This window comes from Humulus lupulus, chromosome 7 (assembly GCF_963169125.1).
Source record: "Humulus lupulus chromosome 7, drHumLupu1.1, whole genome shotgun sequence".
Lineage (NCBI taxonomy): Eukaryota > Viridiplantae > Streptophyta > Magnoliopsida > Rosales > Cannabaceae > Humulus > Humulus lupulus.
In genome coordinates, this window is record NC_084799.1 from 63,729,714 (window position 1) to 63,751,799 (window position 22,086).

General features: G+C 35.2%; 1 protein-coding gene across 1 annotated transcript; it reads left to right on the forward strand.

The window, feature by feature from the left end:
• Nucleotides 1-19,276: 19,276 nt before the first annotated feature.
• LOC133791783 (trans-resveratrol di-O-methyltransferase-like) lies at nt 19,277-19,963 on the forward strand. The gene has a single exon (XM_062229699.1). It carries the CDS (start codon nt 19,277-19,279, stop codon nt 19,961-19,963), a length of 687 nt encoding a protein of 228 aa, XP_062085683.1.
• The last annotated feature ends 2,123 nt before the right edge of the window (nt 19,964-22,086 follow it).

The following is a 22,086-nucleotide window of genomic DNA, read 5'->3' on the forward strand; positions in this document are numbered from 1 at the left end:
GATGCCAGGATATGGTGGGAATTGGTCCAGCAATCCCATGATGCTGCCACCATGACATGGACCCGATTTGTGGAGCTCTTCCACAAGAAGTACTACAATTCGGCAGTACTCGCTACAAGAGTTGAGGAGTTCACCAACCTTAAGCAGGGTACTTTAACAATGGCGGAATATGCTCGTCAGTTTGACCGCTTAGCCAAGTTCGCAGTAGAGTTAGTCCCAACCGATTATCTAAGGGTGAACAAATTCGTGAGAGGACTCCGACCGAAGATCGAGATGGGGGTTAAACTAGCAAACCCGGGAAACACTTCATATGCCGACATTCTTGAGACGGCAAGTGAAGTAGAAAGGTTACAGGCCAACGTAAGCAAAGAAGAAGCCAGTAAGCCAGAACCCAGACAGCAGAGCCAACCTCAGGCCAATCGGAACAACAATCAGTCTAGCAATAGCGGCAACAATCAGTCCAACAACAACAGTAACGGACAGAAGAGACGGCATCCTGACAACAAGCAAGCCGACAGTAATAAAAGGGCACGACCAAATAATGGGGGAAATAGGTCGGGCTACGTGGAATACCCGCCATTTGCCAAATGTCAGAAGAAGCACCCCGGAGAATGCCGCGCCAACACTAAGGAGTGTTTCAACTGTGGTCAAGAAGGGCATCATAAGAAAGAGTGTCCTCAGCAAAAGCCAGAAGGAAAGAAGGATGAAAAGATGGTTCCTGCTCGGGTTTTTGCTTTAACCCAAGGAGAGGCGGATGCTAGCAACAAGGTGGTCACAGGTCAGGTTTCCATCCTCAATAATTTATGTCATGTATTATTTGATTCGGGAGCCACTCATTCCTACATTTCGTTAGGAATGATAGATAAACTAGACAAACCTAGTGAAAGATTTAGAACTAGGTTTGTAACCGAGCTGCCTTCGGGCAAAGTAGTTCTATCATCACGAATTGTACGAGGCGTACCAATCAAGATTGAGGACAAGGAACTAGAAGGAGACTTGATAGAACTAGTGATCAAAGACTTCGACGTAATCCTAGGCATGGATTGGCTAGCACGGCATGGCGCAACGATCGACTACAAACGCAAGAAGGTGGTGTTCGAGACTCCTGACGGCCAGAAACTGTGCTTCATGGGACAAGCTTAAGGATTGCGCACCCCATTAGTGTCATCTCTCAAAGCTCAGAGAATGATGGAGAAAGGATGCCAAGCATCCTTAGCCAGCATCACGAATGTGGAGAATGAGACGTCGCTTAAGGTTGGAGATGTTCAGGTTATTCAAGAATTTCGAGAAATTTTCCCCGATGACTTGCCAGGATTGCCGCCAACTCGAGAAATAGACTTCACAATAGAATTAGTGCCAGGCACCGAGCCTATCTCTAAGGCACCATATCGAATGGCACCTACGGAACTCAAGGAGTTAAAGACGCAGCTACAAGAACTCCTAGACTTGGGTTTCATTAGGCCAAGCCATTCACCATGGGGAGCTCCGGTACTATTCGTGAAGAAGAAGGACGGAAGTATGCGTATGTGCATAGACTACTGTGAGCTGAATAAAGTAACAATTAAGAACAAATACCCGCTACCTCGGATTGATGATTTGTTTGATCAACTCCGAGGCGCGACTGTATTTTCTAAGATCGATTTACGGTCCGGGTATCATCAGCTCAAGGTAAAGGGAGAAGATATTCCTAAGACAGCCTTTAGGAATCGTTATGGACATTACGAGTTCTTGGTTATGTCTTTTGGTCTTACTAACGCACCAGCCACGTTTATGGATTTAATGAATAGGGTCTTCAAGGACTACTTGGATAAATTCGTCGTTGTGTTCATCGACGACATTTTAATTTACTCCAAGGATGAAGTAGAGCACGAGGAACACTTGAGGTTTATTTTGACGCGATTGAAGGAGCATCAACTCTACGCCATGTTCAAGAAATGCGAATTTTGGCTTTTGCAAGTGGCGTTCCTCGGGCACATCATATCAAAAGACGAAGTTGCTGTAGATCCATTGAAGGTAGAGGCCGTGAAGGATTGGCCTAGGCCAAAGAACGCGTAAGAAGTAAGAAGCTTCTTAGGGCTAGCAGGTTATTATAGAAAGTTTGTAGAAGGCTTTTCTAAGATAGCCACTCCACTTACCAACCTGACCCGGAAGCAACAAAAGTTTAACTGGAATGAGAAGTGTGAGGAAATCTTCCAGTTACTTAAGGATAAGCTTTGCTCAACACCAGTACTTAGTGTCCCAACACCCAACGACAAGTTCGTTGTCTACTGTGATGCATCAAAGCTAGGATTGGGATGCGTGCTGATGCAAAACGACAAGGTGATAGCCTATGCCTCACGTCAGTTAAATGAGTATGAGCAACGCTATCCAACTCACGATATGGAGTTGGCAGCGGTGGTCTTTGCGTTAAAAATCTGGCGCCATTATCTTTACGGAGAACGGTGCGAGATTTATACGGACCACAAGAGTTTAAAATACTTCTTTACTCAGAAGGAGCTTAACATGAGGCAGCGCCGGTGGTTGGAGTTAGTCAAGGATTACGACTGTGAAATCCTATACCACCCAGGGAAGGCGAACGTAGTGGCCGATGCGCTTAGTAGGAAAAGCTATGGGAATTTGGCAGCCTTATCCGGAATAGAAAAGCCGCTACAGCAGGAGCTTATCAGTGCCGGAATAGAAGTGGTTGTAGGCAAGCTGGCTAACTTGTCTATCCAATCAAATCTGCTAGAGGACATACGAATTGGTCAAGGATATGACGACACACTAGCAGCACACATGGATGCAGTCAGAGAAGGCAAGACTACAGATTTCTCAATATCCAGTCAGGGTTTATTGAGATATAAGGATCGGGTATGCGTGCCAGACGATCATAGTATTAAGAAGACGATCCTAGAAGAAGCGCACAATACCCCGTACTCAGTTCATCCAGGGTCTACCAAGATGGCTCATGACATCAAGGCAGTCTATTGGTGGCTAGGGATGAAGAAGGAGATAGCGGAGTATGTATCTAAGTGTCTCATATGCCAGCAAGTGAAAGCGGAGCATCAACGGCCTGTAGGATTATTGCAACCACTTAGCATACCGAAATGGAAGTGGGACGATATAGCCATGGACTTCGTGACGGGTCTGCCAAAGACGAATAAGCAGCATGATTTCGCTTGGATAGTAATAGATAGACTAACCAAGTCGGCTCATTTCTTGCCGGTCAAGACTTCATACACGGCAGACCAATATGCAGACATCTACGTCCAAGAGATTGTACGATTGCATGGAATCCCCAAGACGATAGTGTCAGATAGAGGATCAGTGTTTATGTCAAGATTTTGGAGAAGCTTACAGCAGGCCATGGGTACTAAGTTAAGTCTTAGTACAGCTTTCCATCCTCAGACAGATGGGCAGTCCGAGCGTACGATTCAGATTTTAGAGGATATGCTACGCACATGTGTACTTGATTTCGGAGGATCATGGAACAAGTACTTACCACTGATCGAGTTCTCGTACAACAACAACTACCAGTCAACGATCGGAATGGCACCTTATGAGTTGCTATATGGAAGAAGGTGCCGATCACCGTTGCACTGGGATGAGGTAGGAGAAAGGCAGCTTCTAGGGCCCGAAGCTGTTGGACAAGCACAAGAAGCAGTAGCGCTTATTAGACAGCGTATGCTTGCTGCTCAAAGCCGTCAAAAAAGCTATGCGGATACCAAGCGACGCGATGTGGAGTTCCAAGTTGGAGATCAAGTCTTCCTGAAGATATCTCCTATGAAGGGTGTCAAGCGGTTCGGGAAGAAAGGCAAGCTCAGTCCCCGATTCATAGGTCCTTTTGAGATATTGGACAAAGTGGGAACAGTAGCTTATAGACTAGCCCTACCGCCAGCACTAGCCGATAGTCACAACGTCTTCCACATCTCGATGTTACGCAAGAATGTGTCAGACCCATCTCACGTCCTGAAGTACGATACCATAGCGCTCCAGAAAGACTTAAGTTACGAGGAACGACCGGTTAGCATCCTAGATAGGGGGATAAAGCAGTTACGGTCCAAGAGCTTTCCTATAGTTAAAGTCCTATGGAGCAATAGTTCTGAACGCGAGGCAACATGGGAGTTGGAGGAGGACATGCAAGGCCGGTATCCGGAGTTATTCGGTAAGTAAATTTCGAGGACGAAATTCTTTTTAGTAGGGGAGAATTGTAGAGTCCAAGAACTTTACTTAGCTAATTGTTTAGTAGTATTATAGTATGTATAGTATTATCTTTGTTACTGTGGATTTTTGGTTCAGACTGGGAATTATTTGGACACTCATAGTAGTACTTATAGATTTTCTAAGTTTAACCTATAGTTTAAGAATATTAAGTATAACCTAAGGTTTGATTATATGACTGATAATTAAGGATTATATTTATTATACTATAAGGTTTAGATATCAACCAATAGGATTTTAAGCACATGTTATGAATGGGTAATTAAGGATTAAGTATTTTTGAGGATTAAATTAAATAAGGGTAAAGTTTGAATGTTATAGGGTCAGTCAGCAGCTTTTTATACGTTGAAGGCTTAGTCAAGGATGTTTACTCCATTCAAACTTAGCTAAAAATGTGTAATTTCGTGTTTAAATATTCAGCGTGTGCCCATATATCGCAGCTATAGAGGGCGATATATCGCAGCACGTAGATACGGAAAACACAAGATGATGCATGGTCGCCTCGGGCATACTGGCCCAGGCGATATATCGCCTACAGGGGGCGATATATCGCCTCCTCCAGCATGAATTCAAACATTTTTGAATTCTTTTCCTTTCAGCCATTCAAACTTCTTCAAAAGTCCAGCATCTTTTGAACGAGTCTTCAGCCTCTGCTGAACGATTATTCAAATGATTTTCACCTAAAAAGCCATTATTTTTATTCAAGTAAAATCAAGATACTTTCATTCCCAAACTCTATAAATATGACCTAGTACCCAGCCATTATTCACCTTTTGCTCTAAGTTCAGAAGCTGCTAGTGTTAAGTGAGTGTGAGAGTGTAAACACCTGGTTTGGGAAAATCATAAGCTTAAACATCATAAGCTTATCAAACACTTTGGGAAGTGAGGTTCTATAGTATTTCGGTTGTGGTGTAATTTGATCTTACAAGTCTTTGAGGTAACCAAAACTCTAGTTCATTTGTTTTAAGTTATTTTCTTTCTCATAGTCTTCTACTCAATCTCTAACCTTAATCTTCATTTTGGTTAGGGAATCTAAGTTCTTGAGCACATAAGTTTCGGTAAGCACGTTTCTCAAATGGTTTAGTCTTTCCATCCCTTTCATTTCATCTCCTTTCTTCTTTAGACTCACTCTTTCTTATGGTTTTAGGAGTGTTCCAAAATGTCCCAACTCAGTCCACACATCCCGGTAACTTTGGTAAGGAAAATAGGCTAGAATCTATATGTTTATGTTTATGTTATTTTATGTGTTATGTTATGAAACATGCTATGAATATGTTATGAATGTGTATGTTTGTAGGCTTGGGCTTATGCCCTATTTGACTAACAAGACCCCAAAAAGGTTATGGGCATATTCCCACTTAGCTAGTGGGACCCCACTAATCTCATGGGCATAAGCTTGTTTAGTCTATGGGACCCCAAGTAATAATGGCCATTATAATAAGTGTATGTATTAAGTGTTATGATATGTCTTTACGTTTATCATGAAATTTATGTTTATGACTATGTGTTAGATTTTTCCTTGCTGGGCATTAGGCTCATTCCTTTCTGTTTTATGTGCAGGAAAATAGCTTTAGAGGCGATAAGATTCGTGACGCTTAGAGGATGTGTATCGATGATGAATGGAGTCAAGGGGCCGAGCGTTATTCGATTCGAGGATGTAGTCTTGTTTTACTTTTTATGGTTTTACATGTATTTTCCGCATTTTCTATGTAACTCTACTCTTTTTACTTTAAGTTATTTTTGTTTTAAAGACAATGGATTCCCATATCCTACTTATTTTTATGAAAGTAACCTTTGTTTCTACTAGTCTATAATAAATTATGGTATTTTCGCAAATGTATGTTTTAGTAAGAATTTGTATGTATAGTTCGATAATGGTCCAAGAGTCTAGATTAGTGGGTCATTACACTCACTCAGGAATATGCGAGTCGATTCTTGGTGGCAGAGATGAAAAAACCCCGTGTTGTCTTGGTTGGGGTTGGATTTAAGATCGAACAGGAAGTTGGTCTCATGAGGCGTAGGGACATGCCACTTTTTATGGCTATATAGGATGTAGAGAGCGGAAAGCATTCTATACCCGTTTGGAGTTATTTGGGAAAGAGCGACCCCAAAATAATTGGCCACTCCTTGTAAAAAAAGATGAAGAGGCAAGATTGCTCTTGCCTCAATATGGTATCTCGACCAAGCGCTGAAGGCATCGCTAGGCAGATTTGCCTGCTGGTCATTGGTGGGTTTGAATAAAGTTACCCTAGAAAGTTCATACTTCCTGAGGTAATTGGTTAGCATCCTAGCAGTGATTTGGCTAGGAGGAGCAACGTACCATTCGATGTCTGGTCGAAGGACGTCCCGGGGTTGGGCCTGTGTATGGATTTTGGGATAAGTGTCTTCAGCTCGACCACTGGTCGAAGGAATTTTAGCCTGAGGAGCAGACTAATTTATAGAAGGTTTGGTTGGTTTCTTTTTCTGGGCGATGGATTTTACTCTACCCATGTTTGATGGACTGGTCAAAGGTCTATTGGATGGGGTACAGGAAAAGGGAATCTCCAGAATGAGTAACGACGGCTGTTCTTCATCCACGAGCAGCTGGGCGAGCAGGTCATTGTTGATTGGCCTCTCACCTCCCCACGGATCTTGCATGAAAATCTGGGAACATAGAATGGGAGATGAGAATCTACAGCCTAAAAAACCAAAAGGTGTAGAGAGTTGGAATAACGTTGCTCGTGTATAAAAGTTAAGCTTTTATATGACCAGCAGCATTCTGACAAAAGCACTAAATCATATGCGAACAGTTTGGAAAACGGATCAAAAAGTAGAAGTAAAAAGTTTTTCAAGAGAAACTTTTTCGACTCTGAAGGGGCGGGAAAAACCTTGTTTTTCTACAGGCTTAAAAGTTGAATTTTTACTTCAATTTTACGCCCTAAATTAATTATCCTGACTACCAAACTGATTCGTAACCTCAGCAAAGTGTTATTTTCCTACCCTATTAAACGCAGATCAGTATACCCATTTACCCCGAAGCAATTTTTTCAAGAACTCATAATCTAAAATTAAGGGAAGACAGACATTGCACAACATGGCATAGTAGAGATGAATCGATCAAGAAACTTACTTGAATGAAAGATTGAAGTGAAGACACGAGCGTTGATTCAAACGGCTGGACAGACACACCTTGGATCAGCAAGTTTTTTTGAGTCTGTTTTGCTTTGTTCTTCGGAGTTCTTGAGGAAAAGAAGATTGGTAAAAAGTGAAAAGTGAAAAGTGAAAAGAATGGGTTATTTATATTGATCGTGGCACTGTAAAAGAGGTAATGATGGGAGTGAATTTTCAAGGCATGGGGAAGTGTAATAGCCGTCAAACAACTTTTGGGAAATCAAAAAGACATGATTAGTTGCCTTTTTCGAGAAGGCATGGACAACTCTGACAGATTTGATGGGGCATGTGAAAGGTCAGTCTCCTAAGTTTACTTTTTGCTGGTCCCAGTAAAATAAACTTAGAGGGCAAATGTTTTCCCAAAAATGGCTCCTGATGATGTGGTAAGAATTTCTTACATGTGGCTGGCATGTGGCAGTTCTGAGTGAAGGGATCTTATTCGATCATCGACCAGATAGTTCTTGATTCGTCAAGTCTCGTGGTTAAGTGCGACCAGCATGGTCGTATACTTCCATTTACTTCCTTTGAGATACGCAATCTTGTAATAATTACATTCATTATATTTATTTTTATTACCTTGATACGTTGATCTTAACGGTAATTAAGGCCCATCAGCCCATGTAACCTCCTTGAGCCTATAAATAAAAATGAGAGGGTTCAAGGAAGCGACTTTTGAACTTTTAATCTTTGGGTTCAGAGAGAAAAGCATAGTGTGATTATCCACCAAAATTGTAATTCTCCTAAAACTGGTGAAACTCAAGAACCCTAGTTCTTTGATCACAGTATTAGGACTCAATATCAATAATAACACTAAGTGGGCGTAGGTCATTACCATCTAGTTGGGGCCGAACCACTATAAATCGCTTGTGTCACTTTCTTTCCATTGGATTCTCTTCTTGATTTCCTTTTTGTTCTTTGTCATTTATTTGACTCCGTGTCGTTGACCAAATCAAGGGTCAACAATTTCATTTTAACTTTTTTTTATAAAAGAAAATAAAATTGGTAAACATGTTCATCTACCACATCAACCAATTGACATAATTAATCTTTTAAAATTGTATGATATTATATTTACCGTGGATGGCAATTGATAAGAGTAGGACGAAATTGAGAAATTATGCATGTGATGCTTTTGGATTGACCCTATCATGTACAAGGTGGTGGGAACGGAACATGATGCTTTTGTCCACCTTTTGGGCACCCAAGTCACATAAGCATTTCCAGGATATTACAAGGATTGGACAAGTGTCCCAAAACGGTATAAGGACAATGTCATTAGTAAAGGGAAGGTAAAATTTTTAGAATTTACTTAAATAATAATTGTAGTATAATTCCATCACGATTGCCATGTTTTTTCTTTATTGTAGCACATCTATCAAATAGATGGGTGGCCAAATTATACCACCCTTATTGATAGTATCGATGATGAGATAGTTGAGAGATACCGAGATAGGAAAACTAAGCGGCACGTCCACTTCAAAAAGTTCTACAAAAGACTAGATGATTGGGGAGAGTTCCTAAAGAATCCACCCGAAGATGTCATCGCCGATGAGTGGAAACAAATTTGTGAGTTTTTCAGGAGTCCAGAGTTTGTTGCGTGGTCCGTGAAGAACAAAATAAACCGAGACCAAATGAAGTACTCTATACCACAAGGCACGAAATCATTAGCGACCACTCGTCGCGTAAAAGTAAGTGAAAATATTAACTTAATTAAGTTGTATGAATTTATAAGTTCTCTAACATTCTCATTTTCTTTATTATATTAGTTTAACCGGAACCTCATTGATGAATGGAAGGAGTATCGCTGGACAAAAAAGAACAAGAATTTTGTCAACGAGGATGCTGAATGAGATTATGTAAGTTTAACTTTATTATCAATTCAAATCATTATATTTTTTTGTATTATAATATTTTTTAAAAATAGGTTAAGTTGAAGTCAACTCTTGAAGCTGAGACTCAGCAGCCAGTTGAATCTGGTACAGATGATTGTTCCTCAATTGATCAAATAAAGATACTAAGTCAGGTTCTTGGTGAAAGGCGGGGCCACCAGCGAGGAGTTGACTGCAAATTAAAGGGAAAAGCGTTAACCCGTCCCTATCAAAACATTCAATCTTAGGCACCACCTCAACAGTAGACTGAGGAAATACGTGAATTAGTTGACATTGTGAAGGTCATGAATGAGTATCTTCAGTACGTGTATCAGCAGCTTCCACCTGAAAAATGTCCAGCAACAAATGTGGAGATGCAGAATACATATCAGCAGTTTTTCGAGAAGTATGCAGGCTCGTCTTCTAAAACTCAGACACAGCACACGTCTCGAGCTTCGGGTTCTCAACCTTCACCAGGCCATCCCGATACATCAGCACCAACTTTTCCATCTCAACCTTCACCCCTGCCATTTATGTATCAATGGTCGATGCCTCCATACCCTCAAACTTATCATCCTCATATGAGCGGACCTTTGTCCCAACCCCTGCCTCCTCATATAAGTTGATCGTTGTCTCAACCTCCGCCCTATCCTTATCCATACATGTATGGACCTGGAGGATCTGTTGGGAATTGTGCCCTGAAAGCATATGTAGTAGACATTGTTTTAAGAAATAAATAAATAAATTGAATTGGTTATGCATATATTTTACGCACTATATTATTCAGTGATAATATTAAGTAAATATCACAAAAATTCATAAGTTCATATATGTGATCTCAACCACGTATTGGTACGGGAGGATTCTGTTTGAGATAAATGAACTTGAATAGTTCGTAGTAAAATAAAGTTATGGAATCTTTAGATTAATTACGGCAAGTACGGTCCACTAGTATTATGAATATATGTGATCAAGATCTGGATTACTAGTGTAGTAGGATACTTTAGTGGATGTACTTTATATATTAGAGAATATATAAAACTGGGCCAGATATGTTTATTAATACTTAGTTAAATACCGTTTCAAAGTATTAATTAAATATATCAACTTATGATCATATACAAATAGATCTTAATCCTGAAGTTACTATGAACTCTGGTTCATGTTATATGAGTTATTTGATTCACTCGTTGGGGTCTGTCAGAATGATCAGGCTAGAAACTTTTGTTTTGGGAACTCATTCATGTAATTGGCTGGGGACATAGTATACAAATATGGAATCTATACCTTCTCGTAAGAGATTGAGTAATGATTCTCTTACGGGTTGACTTTTGGAACTGAAAGGTTATTGAGCTCAAATTCATAACTTAGTTATGAATTAACCTTCACTAGTAAAGTCAATGGTACTTAAGGAAACAAGATATAATTAAAAGGGTAAAATGGTAATTTTATTCCCAGTTAATTATGAATCATTATTAATTAGAGGGTTAATTTGTAAGTAATGATTCTATCAATGGACACTTTATTATTATAAAGTACTCAGTAAATATAATGTCTATGATTACAAGAGTACAGTCTCATATTTATAGTGGAGTAATCATGAGATTAATAAATTAAGATTATTTAATTAAAGAGTTTAATTAATAATCTCAAATTTATTGGAGCTTGGAATTATAGGTCCATAGGTCCCCACAGGGACTCAATCAACACTATTCAAAGTAAGAGTTGATATAAATGGTAAAATGGTGAAAATACATATTTAAGAAGAAATTTGTTCTTCGAGCCAAATGTGCAATTATGTGATAATAGTGATTAGTTGATTGATTAAAAATTAGTTGTAACTAACAAAATTAATTAATAATTAATTATTATATAATTTTTGAAATTATATAAATAATTAAATTATTATAATTTTAGAAATTATAACAAAATTAATATTTAATTTTCAAAATTAGTATTAATTAAATTGGTTTTAATTAATCGGTAGAATTAATTAAATATCTTTATTTAAGTGGGAGATAATAATCTGATAAGTTCAAATTGGATTTGAATTTAAAAGATTGATATTTATAAAAATAATTAATTATATTTGATAATTAGTAAAAAAAAGATAATAAATTCAAATTTGAATTAATTATCAAGTTGTTGGATTTTATCTGATAAGGTAGTTTGAATAAATAATTAAATAATTGTGGAGAAATCAAATAGCCCTAATTTATAGGGTGCTGCACGACACACAGAGTGGATTGTGTGTGGTGTGAGCCATATATATGTCAGGGATAAATTTTTCACTTTTATTTATTTATTTAATTAATTAATTAATAGAAAATTTAAAAGTTAGTTTTCGATATTTTTATTAATGAGATAATTAATTAATTAAAAGATAAATTGTAAATTGGTTACAAATTTATTTTTAAAATTTGAATATTTTCTATTTAAGTTAGACTTATCATAAAATAAAATAAAAAAGAATACTCAATGCATAATTATTCGCTCTAAAGAAAAGAATGATACTTTTCTATCTCTCCCTAAAAAAGATACAGAACTAATCCCAGACCTATTCTCTTGATCTCATGTGTTGAGTACATCAAGTTGAATAAAAAATATACCATCCTTTATTCTCTAAGTGCCCACACACATCTTGAGGTGTAACGTTGTGGAAGATCTTGGTGTGAGTACCTGGGAGCAGCTTGGATTGGAAGTTCGTTCATTTTACGAAAAGACAGCAATGACACTTGATAGGCATCAAGATGTATATTCTTTATTCTTTCTTATGATTAATGTATGTATATTAATGGGTCCGTATATTTAAAAGTAGTTTAAATATGTTGCAATTTTTTTGTTGTACACTAGGGCAACCCACCACCATTCCGCTGCGTATTACAAAACTCGTTCCTAACAGGATCATCGTTACATCCACAGTATCCATGGGCGATGCCTCCACACACACCACAGGCACCGCAGCCACTGCAAGCACCATAAGAAGGGGACAATGCGGAGGACGCCGATGACTGAGATGTTTATATATTATTGTATTAAACAATAACTTTTAATTAATATATTATTGTATAGATATTTAATTTTGATAATATTGTATTAGTTGTGTAATTTGAATAAATTATTAATTTTATGCATAATTAATTTTAATATTATTATTTTCTCCATATTTAATTTTGATATTATAAATTATAAAATATTATTTAAATATTTTATCTGTTAATTATATAAAAGTATTATGGGGGACAAATGTTGCCGCTAATATTATATTATTATGGACGAAATATGATATAGAATCACAATTATTAGGGGCAACATTTAATTTATTAGAGGTGAAATTGTCGTAGCTAATAATCTACATTAACGTCGAAACATTAGCAGCGACATATTGCCGCTAATGACTATCAGCGACGACTTTGGGTATTATTAGGGGCGACAAATGTCTCTCCTAAAGACCCTTTTGTTGTAATGTAATAAGAATAATTAATGCGACAATTATCTTTTCAACTAATATTTATTGCCTAATTAATATAAAAAAATTTGAAATGATTGATTTTATATATTATATTTATTTATTTTTCATCATCATTATAACCATTCCTCATCAAAAACATGTTTTGTAATTTATAGTAACCATCCATGAGTAATAGTCATTGAGAAGTCTTCCATATAAATATATATATATAAAACTAGATATTTAATTATTTTTTTAATTCATATCATTGTTATATAAATTTTAAATAAATAAACAATATTATATAAAAAAGTAACATAAACATATTAAATAAAAAATGAAACCAAAATATTGTTTATGATTATTTTAAATATATATAATATGATAACCTTTTTAAACATAAATGATCACTTTTTTAATAAAAATTAAGATTATGTATTATATATTATTATAATGATATTTAATAATATTTAAATTTATATGAATATAAGTATTAAATATATAGTCTTGTATTAAATATTAATATCATAGTAATATTTTATAATATTTGAATTCATATTAATATAATTAGTGAAAAGAATAGGAATATATATTATTATCCTAATAATATTTTATAACATTTAAATTTATATTAATATACTTATTATATATCTAGTTTTGTATTATATATTATTATAATAATGATATTTTCTAATATTTGAATTTATATTAATATAAATAATAAATATTTATCTTTAATTAGTTTTAAAGGTATCTTCTATTAAATATTTACAATATTCCGAATTTTCGTTATCTACACACTTTTTATATAAAAGATATATATATCTTGACAACATAATACCATTAACTATACAAAAAATATAGCGAGGAGTCTCACTACAGAAAATTAGGGTCTACTATTATTTCAGTAACAATTACCTCAAGTTAATAAAAGTTATCAATCCAAACAGATACCAAATACCATATTTGTGACACTCCGCTAACATCGTGGGACAGGATCTCTCAATGCCGAAAACACTGCACATAGCTCAAAATCATACCCTCTACGGGTTCAATTTACAAAAAAAATGCCCATGGTTACCAAGCATGATGCTTAAAACACAAATAAATTCACACACACATTATTCACATTTATGCCCTCAATGAGCCAAACTTACAATGATGCTCCTATTAACAAAAATAGGCCCACATGCATATTTAATTCACCTAAACATGCATTTCTAATCATATAATCATTTAATTCACATAATAACATAATTAAATCAATTATTGCCCTCCCGACATGCTAATCAAAGCACTAAGTCTTATTAGAAAATTTGTGACATGACCAACAAAAGATTGAGTAAGAAGATGCAAACCCTACTTTGTAGAGCAAACTTCTTGGATCTTCTTGAAGCTTCAAAACCTTGTTAGAACACGGCCTTAAACTTCTTCTTCTTCTTCTTCAACAAAACACAACCAAGGCTTATACAAGAGGAGTATCACTGTCCTAATTCTCTACTTCATATCCCTTGATGAATATTTGAGGCTTTTCAAAGAGAAAATGGGAATTAGGATTCAACAAGACTTTAAATTCACAAAGACAAGCACTTTCTTTATGAATTTCTTGGAGAAAACTTGAGATCTTGAAAGCTGGAGATAGAGAGAGAGAGATGTTAGAGAGAGATTTGAGAGAATGATCAAGTCTTTAAAACTTTATTAATTAGAACCCTTTTATAGAGTAGGCACAGTCATTAGGTCTAACCAATGAGACTAGAGCCTCAAAACACAACATTTGGAGCTAAAACACGTGTTTGTACGAACACGTCAGGTGATGCATCACCTACTAGTAGATGATGCATCGTCTGCTGGCATCGCTGAAACCCTAGAATTTCAGGTGATGCTACGCCACAAGGGTGGTGACGCAATGCTACCCCAATGGATTAAAACGTCTGAAATTGACCTTAAACACCTCCAAGTGCTCCCTAACTTTTTGGACATCCTTAGATACCTCATTGTATCACTTTGGACCCAAAAACACAATTTTTAAGTGCCGACAATAGAAACTCAAATTTCACATCTTCACTATGTGAAATTATTAAGTTTTTTACACCTAGCTTGTGTAACAACACTTAGTTTTTGTATTTTAACAAATCCCACCATCTTCTAGGGGAAGGTAAAGTCCTACAATCACTTACTTTATGTTTGTCACTACTACAAAAATTACATGATAATTCGGTTAAAAACTGACATCTGAATGTTCATAAGTCGGTTGGGAACTGACTTCCCATGCAGTGACTTATGATGTAAAAACATGGTAGGTTAGTTGGCGCCAAATCGAAATCTGGTGTAAGACATGGTACGTCGGTGGAAAACTGACATCTGGTGTAAGACACGGTACGTCGGTTGCAAACCGACCTCTAGTGTAAGAAATGGTAGGTCGGTTGTACACCGACCTCTGATGTAAAACATGATATGTCGGTTCACAACCGACTTATGGTGTAGACATCTATTGTCAGTTTTTGTAGAGCCGACTTATGCTTAAAAAGTGTATTATGCCCAAAACAAATCATGTTTTTTTATACAAACAAACTGAACAAAACAAAACATATATCACAATAATATAAAATACTAGAATTTGAACTAAGTATCTAAAATAACGAGTCTTAAGTTAATTACAAAATGACTCACATAAGCATTGTAAACTATAGTTAGGGCACAAAAGTGTGTATATCTTCAAGAAAGTCTAAGTTAACATTGTAAGTATATCTCATTAAAAGTCTAAGTTAACAAAAGTGAGTGGACCTATGTAGTACTCATCAAATCCATGACGCACTGTGCCCATTCTTCACGTACTTCATTGATCTCATCCTTTGTGTAATAGTCATTCCCGCCACACTAAAACAAAATTCATTGCATGAGTTGAATTAATATACGTAATCGTAAGGTAAAGCTAGAACTTTAATAATGAATATTTTCACTTACATTACTAGTTAGCCATCGCATTGAAAACTCATTTTTCACGAAGTCCTTCATCATCCTCATAACATAGAACCCACATTGTACTGATTGAAATGGTTGACGAGGACACTTAACTGTTCTCCACGCGACTTCCTTAGTTTTTGCATTATTTGTGCGTAAATGTTGAAAGACACTAAATAATAATAACATAAACATTTAGATGTTGTTAATTTTAAATGAATTAAAGAGTTTGCAATTAATTGGTTAGATTTTTACTGAGAAATGAGAGATTTGATTTCATCTGGTGGAAAATTGTGAAGAGAATCCAGGAAATAGCACAATTGGTGATCAAAATCAATTATTATAAGCATACAATGCTTTCTAACAAAAACACAAAAATATTTCATTATTAATATTATATATATTCACTAACAAAATACTAAAAGTAAAAAACTTACCCCTTATGATATGGCAACAACCACACCTGACCCGGATTTGAATCAAGCATACGCTTTGATACCCATTCAACTCGTTCTTCTTCAGTGGATCCAACATTTGATAACCAAATTGGCTCAACAAAACGAAAAAAGTGACTGATCTCTCTTTTCACTAATTGGAAGTATAAAATCCTACATAAAAAATATATCTCTATTAAATTTATAAAATAAGTTATGAACAAACTTATAATTATTTTAAAAATATTTGATACCTGATATATAACGATACACATGATGCTTCAATCTCTTCCATTAAGCCAACATGGACTATATCTTCTTGTGAGATATATAAATCATTCTCATGGCCGAATATCTCAAAATCCATCGTAATTTTGATCATGAAACTTGGCTCCACATAATTCACGGTAGTTAATAGACACTTTAGAAAGCGAGGAACCCCACTAGGAGTCTTGAAGAGTATCAGGGCACTAGCTTTAATTGACACTACTTCATTTTGACTAGGAAGTTTTTGGTAAGGATGAGACTTCTCTTGTGTCATTGGGGCATTAGGTATTGGTGAACCATTCCTTTTTTGCTTCTTTTTCTTCTTAGGTAGCTTCAACATGAAAGTAACACATGTTAGTCATGAAAAATAATTCAATCACTAAATATAGTTTCTTGTCAATGTCTTACCAAATCTGAATCGTAAGGAATGATCAGATGAGATGGCCACTCAACATAGTGGCCGACAGCATGACGTACTAAAGAAATCTCATCTCCAATAGGAAAAATAAGTTTAGCCTCATCATTGCAGCACTAATCCACTTGCACACGATAGTTACCCTTTCTTAAGTCAACACAATGAATCTTTCCGCTTGTTGCCATTATTCGTCCAATAGCAACAGTATCACCATTTTTTGTCAATAATCTAGACTTCTGATTATCCTACAAGCTCAAGACGAGGATAAAATAATATTTATGTTATAATAGATATTTTCTAAAATAATAATATGAATAGGTGAAGAATAAAATACCTTTGAAGAAACTAAAGACTCATTTACCACCTCCATTGGCGTAGGGGTTTCACTTGTTCGTGAAACTATCGTAGGAAAACTCACTTCACTTCCTTTTAATGATGAAATTTGGTTTGCTAATTCTGTAAACTTTGTCAAAAATAACTCTCGTTCTTGTTCTCATTCTTCTCTTTCTCGTTTTCGTTCTACTTCAAATTGTTCAGCTTGACATAGGAAATAACTTCGTAAATAAATAAACAAAATAAGTCAATAACCATTGGAACTGTGAGAATAATAATAGGAAAATAAAATAAAATAAAATTGTAAGAAAAAATGAAAATTATGCTTAACTAATCACACGTGAAGAAAACTTTTTTCACAAAAAATGAAAAAAAAAATTGAGGAATATTCTTGAAGAGGCAGTGTATATACTACTAGCTAGCTTAGTGTGTTTAATTAAATTAAGAGGACAATTGATTAATAAAATATGAATATGTTCTCCTCTCAATGCAGAAGAGGAAGAGAGTTGAGTGAAACAGACAAAAGAGAGTGGGAGAAGAGACAGAGGTAAGCTGGGCATATATTCAATTGTGCTATGATTAACCTAGCTAGCTAACATAACCAAACTTGCTTTAAACATGCCATATATAACTAGCTATAGTCATATAGAAAATATGCCACGTTGGACTTTTTTTATTTAATATTATGTATATAGACCGCTGACCATGTGAGGAGCTACCCCTCTTAGGTAAGATCAAAATTTGAGTTTTGGCTTACGATATCACCATAAAGACGTCCAAATTGAGTGGTATTACTGAACTTAAATACGTTAAGCTTCTACATTACTCGAGGCATCCCCAGAAAAAGCACAAATAGATAAACTAATATAGATTCTACAGATATCAAAACTCATTAGAAAAGGAATGGCCACAATTATTTCAAGAACGTTTATAACTTAGGCAATCCTAATTATCTTGCCTTATTGTCAATATGTCAAAACTCCAGACTCCAAAATTAACTAGATAAAAATTGCATAACCTCCCTCCAATTTCAATACAATCAATTAAAAGTTTTATCGCAATAATAAATAAGCCAAAGTAATCATTAACAATTCCCAAGCTTTAAACTGTTCTTCTAACCGTAATTTCCAGTAAACAAAAAATTGTAATGAAAAATAATATGTTAATAACATACATACTAACCTGAGTTGTTTTACCACTACCATACATACTAGCAAAGACCACTGTCATCCTTTTTAATATATAATAAATCCTTTTTAATTTAATAGACCACATGCATTAATAGTATTAATATAATATAATATTAAGATAACTGAAAAGACCACTAGAAAATTTGCTTCTTTATAGCCATGTCAAGATAACTGCTAAACTAGAAAATTCAAACTAATAAGCAACTTCAAAACATTGCATTCGCTGCATAAATTCAACATGTTGTAAGTATTAATTTGTAATAGACAAAGATTTTCATAAGTAGCTCTCCTAAGAGTCAAATAGACGGTACTAAAATTAATACTTGGCTGATACTTTACTGGACACTCAAACACATTCACACACACACACATATATATATATATGCACCAGTGTACGTGTGTTTATTCTACTAAATGCGTGACATATTATAAATTTTTAATGTAATTATCTTACAGGATCAGTAACAATTAGTCATTATATATCTATGGACACAAAACAGAATAAAAGGAACACATAGAGCTTTTTGACTATATATTACTGTAAAAATAAATAGCTTTTACACTTCTCTCTCTGTTATGCTAGGGAAAAGGGGGAGGCTAGCTAACCTTTCGAGGTAGTTTTCCAAAAGCATCTCAATTTCTTCTTCCTCTTCTGCATAAAACAAAACCAAACCAAAATTGAATTTGTTGCAATGATTATATTTCTGATGACAGTCATTATCAGCAAGTTTATGAAGAATAAAGTCCACTCTAAATAGTAATCAAGTGGTAAAACAGTCCAAATTCAACATGTTATACATATGATGTAAGCATATAAATATTAATTAAATACATTAAAATATTATACAAATTTTTTTGCATGTTGATGTCCCTTAATCAATTAATTAATAATTATGATTATATACATATATATGGATTTTCATTTGAAGTTTTCTTGGTCCCTTATCTATATAACTCAGGTTTCAAAAAGCTACCTGTGATATATATCTTTGAAATATAATACCATTATGGGTTCTCAAGGAATTAATAGCAATGAGTTATCCGAAGGTCAAGCCCATTTGTACAAGCATATGCTATCCTACGCAACACCTGTGTCTCTAAAATGTGCAATTCAGCTAGGCATACCAGACATAATCCACAACAATGGCCAAGGCCAAGGCCAACCCATTACTCTCCTTGAGTTGGCCTCTGCCCTTCAACTTGCTCCAGCTCAAACTGGTTTCCTCTACCGTCTGATGCGCCTATTAGTACACTCTGACTTGTTCACAACAAAGAAAGTTATTAGCCAAAATGAAGAAGAAGTAGATGCATATGGTCTCACACCTTCATCTAGATTACTTCTCACTAATAATGGAAATAATGAGGTCCCAAGCTTGTTCCCCTATGTTCTTGTCGTGCTTGATCCTTCTACTGTAACTTCATTCCATTTCCTTGGAAGTTGGTTCCAGCAGAAAGATGCAACTCCAAGTCCACACACCTCCCCGCCTGTTTCCCTTGTTCCTCCTCCTCCAATCCACACACCTCCTCGTCTAACCTCAGCCCCACCATCTACCATTTCTACTCCGTCTCTCTCTGCCGTCTCTGCCTCCATAACTCCAATTTTTGCAACATCTAGATCCTCTCTCCATCAAGCTAGATCGTCAAAATTACTCATATTGGTGCTCTATGTTTCTCACAACAGCTTGTCCATTTGACCTTGATGGTCATATTCTTGGCACCAAAGTATGCCCCAGTCAATATATGTTTCTCACAATGTCGACATAATAGAGAAACACTTCTTTCATTATTACTCTAAGAAACTAATTACGGTACAAATACGAACATCAATTTCGATATATATATATATATATATATATGAATAAATATGGAGTGATAGAAAAAGAGACCGACCTGACCGGAGACCGCTGGTGAACAACGCAGTGAGAGATGCTGCCATGACCGGAGACCGCTGGTGAACAATGGAAGGGGCTGTTGCCGAACGGTATGCTGGTGAAGCTGAGTGACCGGAGTTGAGGAGGGAGAGTCGCTGCAGTTTGGGTTGCTGGCGGAATGAAGAAGACGAGAAGAATTTTTTTTCGCGGGGGTGTACAGTGAAGAAGAAGAAGAGCGCGGGATACTTAATTTTATTTGTGCTTTTTTTTTTCCACCCTAATTTTAACATGGTATGTCTCCAATACCAACCGACATATGATGTAGCATCATAATTCATTTCTAAAACCGACTTATGCTATTAAAATTAAAAATATATAATTTTAACATGGTAAGTCAGTGCATTAGCAATTGACCTATGATGCAGCATGATATGTCTGTTCTAGAACCGACTTATGATGTTAAAATTAACAAATATATAAGTTTAATATGTTGATATTTTGTTTTAAAATTATAAATCTCTAACTTATTTATTTTATTTTTTTTCAAATATTTATAAATATGTCATTTATAAATTAAAATATTTTCTTATTAACAACTAAATTATTTTTTTTAATTCCAAATAATTAATTAATTAATATTTCAAAAATTATAATATATGTAATATTAATAAGTATATATTTTTTATACTTATTGCATTCACAAATCAATTATATATATGTATTGTTTAATAAAATAATATATTTTAAAATTCAAATAATACAAAAACATATTAGACTATCTTTAACAATATATTTATATAATGACATGATAGGTCAGTCCATAGAACCAACTTACCATGTCACATAAAAAGTCAGTTCTTACACAACCGACCTTCCATGTCATTTAAAAAAATATTAATTAAATACATTAAAATATTTATAAAGTTTTTTTTATTTTAAATTATAAATACTATTCAATTAAAATATTTTTTCATTATAAAATATAATTATTTTTTTATATTATAAATAATTGATTAATTTGATTCATCTATTTATATTTCAAAACATTATAATGTAGATTGACAAATATAAATTTTTTACATTTATTTCATACACTACTAAATAAATTATTATATTTAAAAATTCAAATAATTTAAAATAAATAAAAATGTGACATGATAAGTCAGTTCATATAGTACTGACATACCATGTTAGAAATGTAGGACATAGTAAGTCGGTCCACACAGAACTGACCTGCCATGATTAGCATGGCAGGTCAGTTTTGCAAGAACCGACTTACTATGAAATCTTCAAGCATGGGAGGTCGGTTCAATGTAAACCGACCTACCATGTCAACATGGTAGGTTGGTTCCTGCGTAACTGACCTCCCATGCTTACCTTTGTTATACATGATAAGTCAGTTCTGTGTAAACCGACTTATGAACATGTGGTAAGTCAGTTTAAGCAGAACCGACCTCTCATGGCCGATGACTGATGTCCAGATTGTAGTAGTGTGTGGACAATATTATTGTTTTTGGGAAATCTTGTAAATTAATAACCAAGCTCTATAATAGATAGTTTGTAGAGATATTATGAGTGGTTAGGATAGAAAATCAGTCTTAAAAAGTCATCAGTTTTATTCACACAAAAACAAAGTCATCAGGGCCTAACCATGGAGATTTTGAACATCTTACAAATGAAACAAATGAGAAGATATGTTATTCACCTAGACCTTACTCTCTTCAAAACAAAAAATCGGACTAGTGATGTTAACTTTATGTTGAGCAATTGGAGATAATCTATTGCTATTTATCAAGCAACTCTGAATGTCTTTACAGAAACTACTGCATTAAAAACATATAATTCCTTACAAAACTTTTGGTAGGGTGACACAAAAGAGGAAAAGAAGTTGTACACAATTGGGTGGTCTACCTTATTCAACCCAAAGTCTCAGGTGTGTTAAGGTT

Coding starts and splice junctions, on each gene's coding strand:
- LOC133791783 (XM_062229699.1), top strand. CDS start 19,277: ATGGGTTCTCAAGGAATTAATAGCAATGAGTTATCCGAAGGTCAAGCC.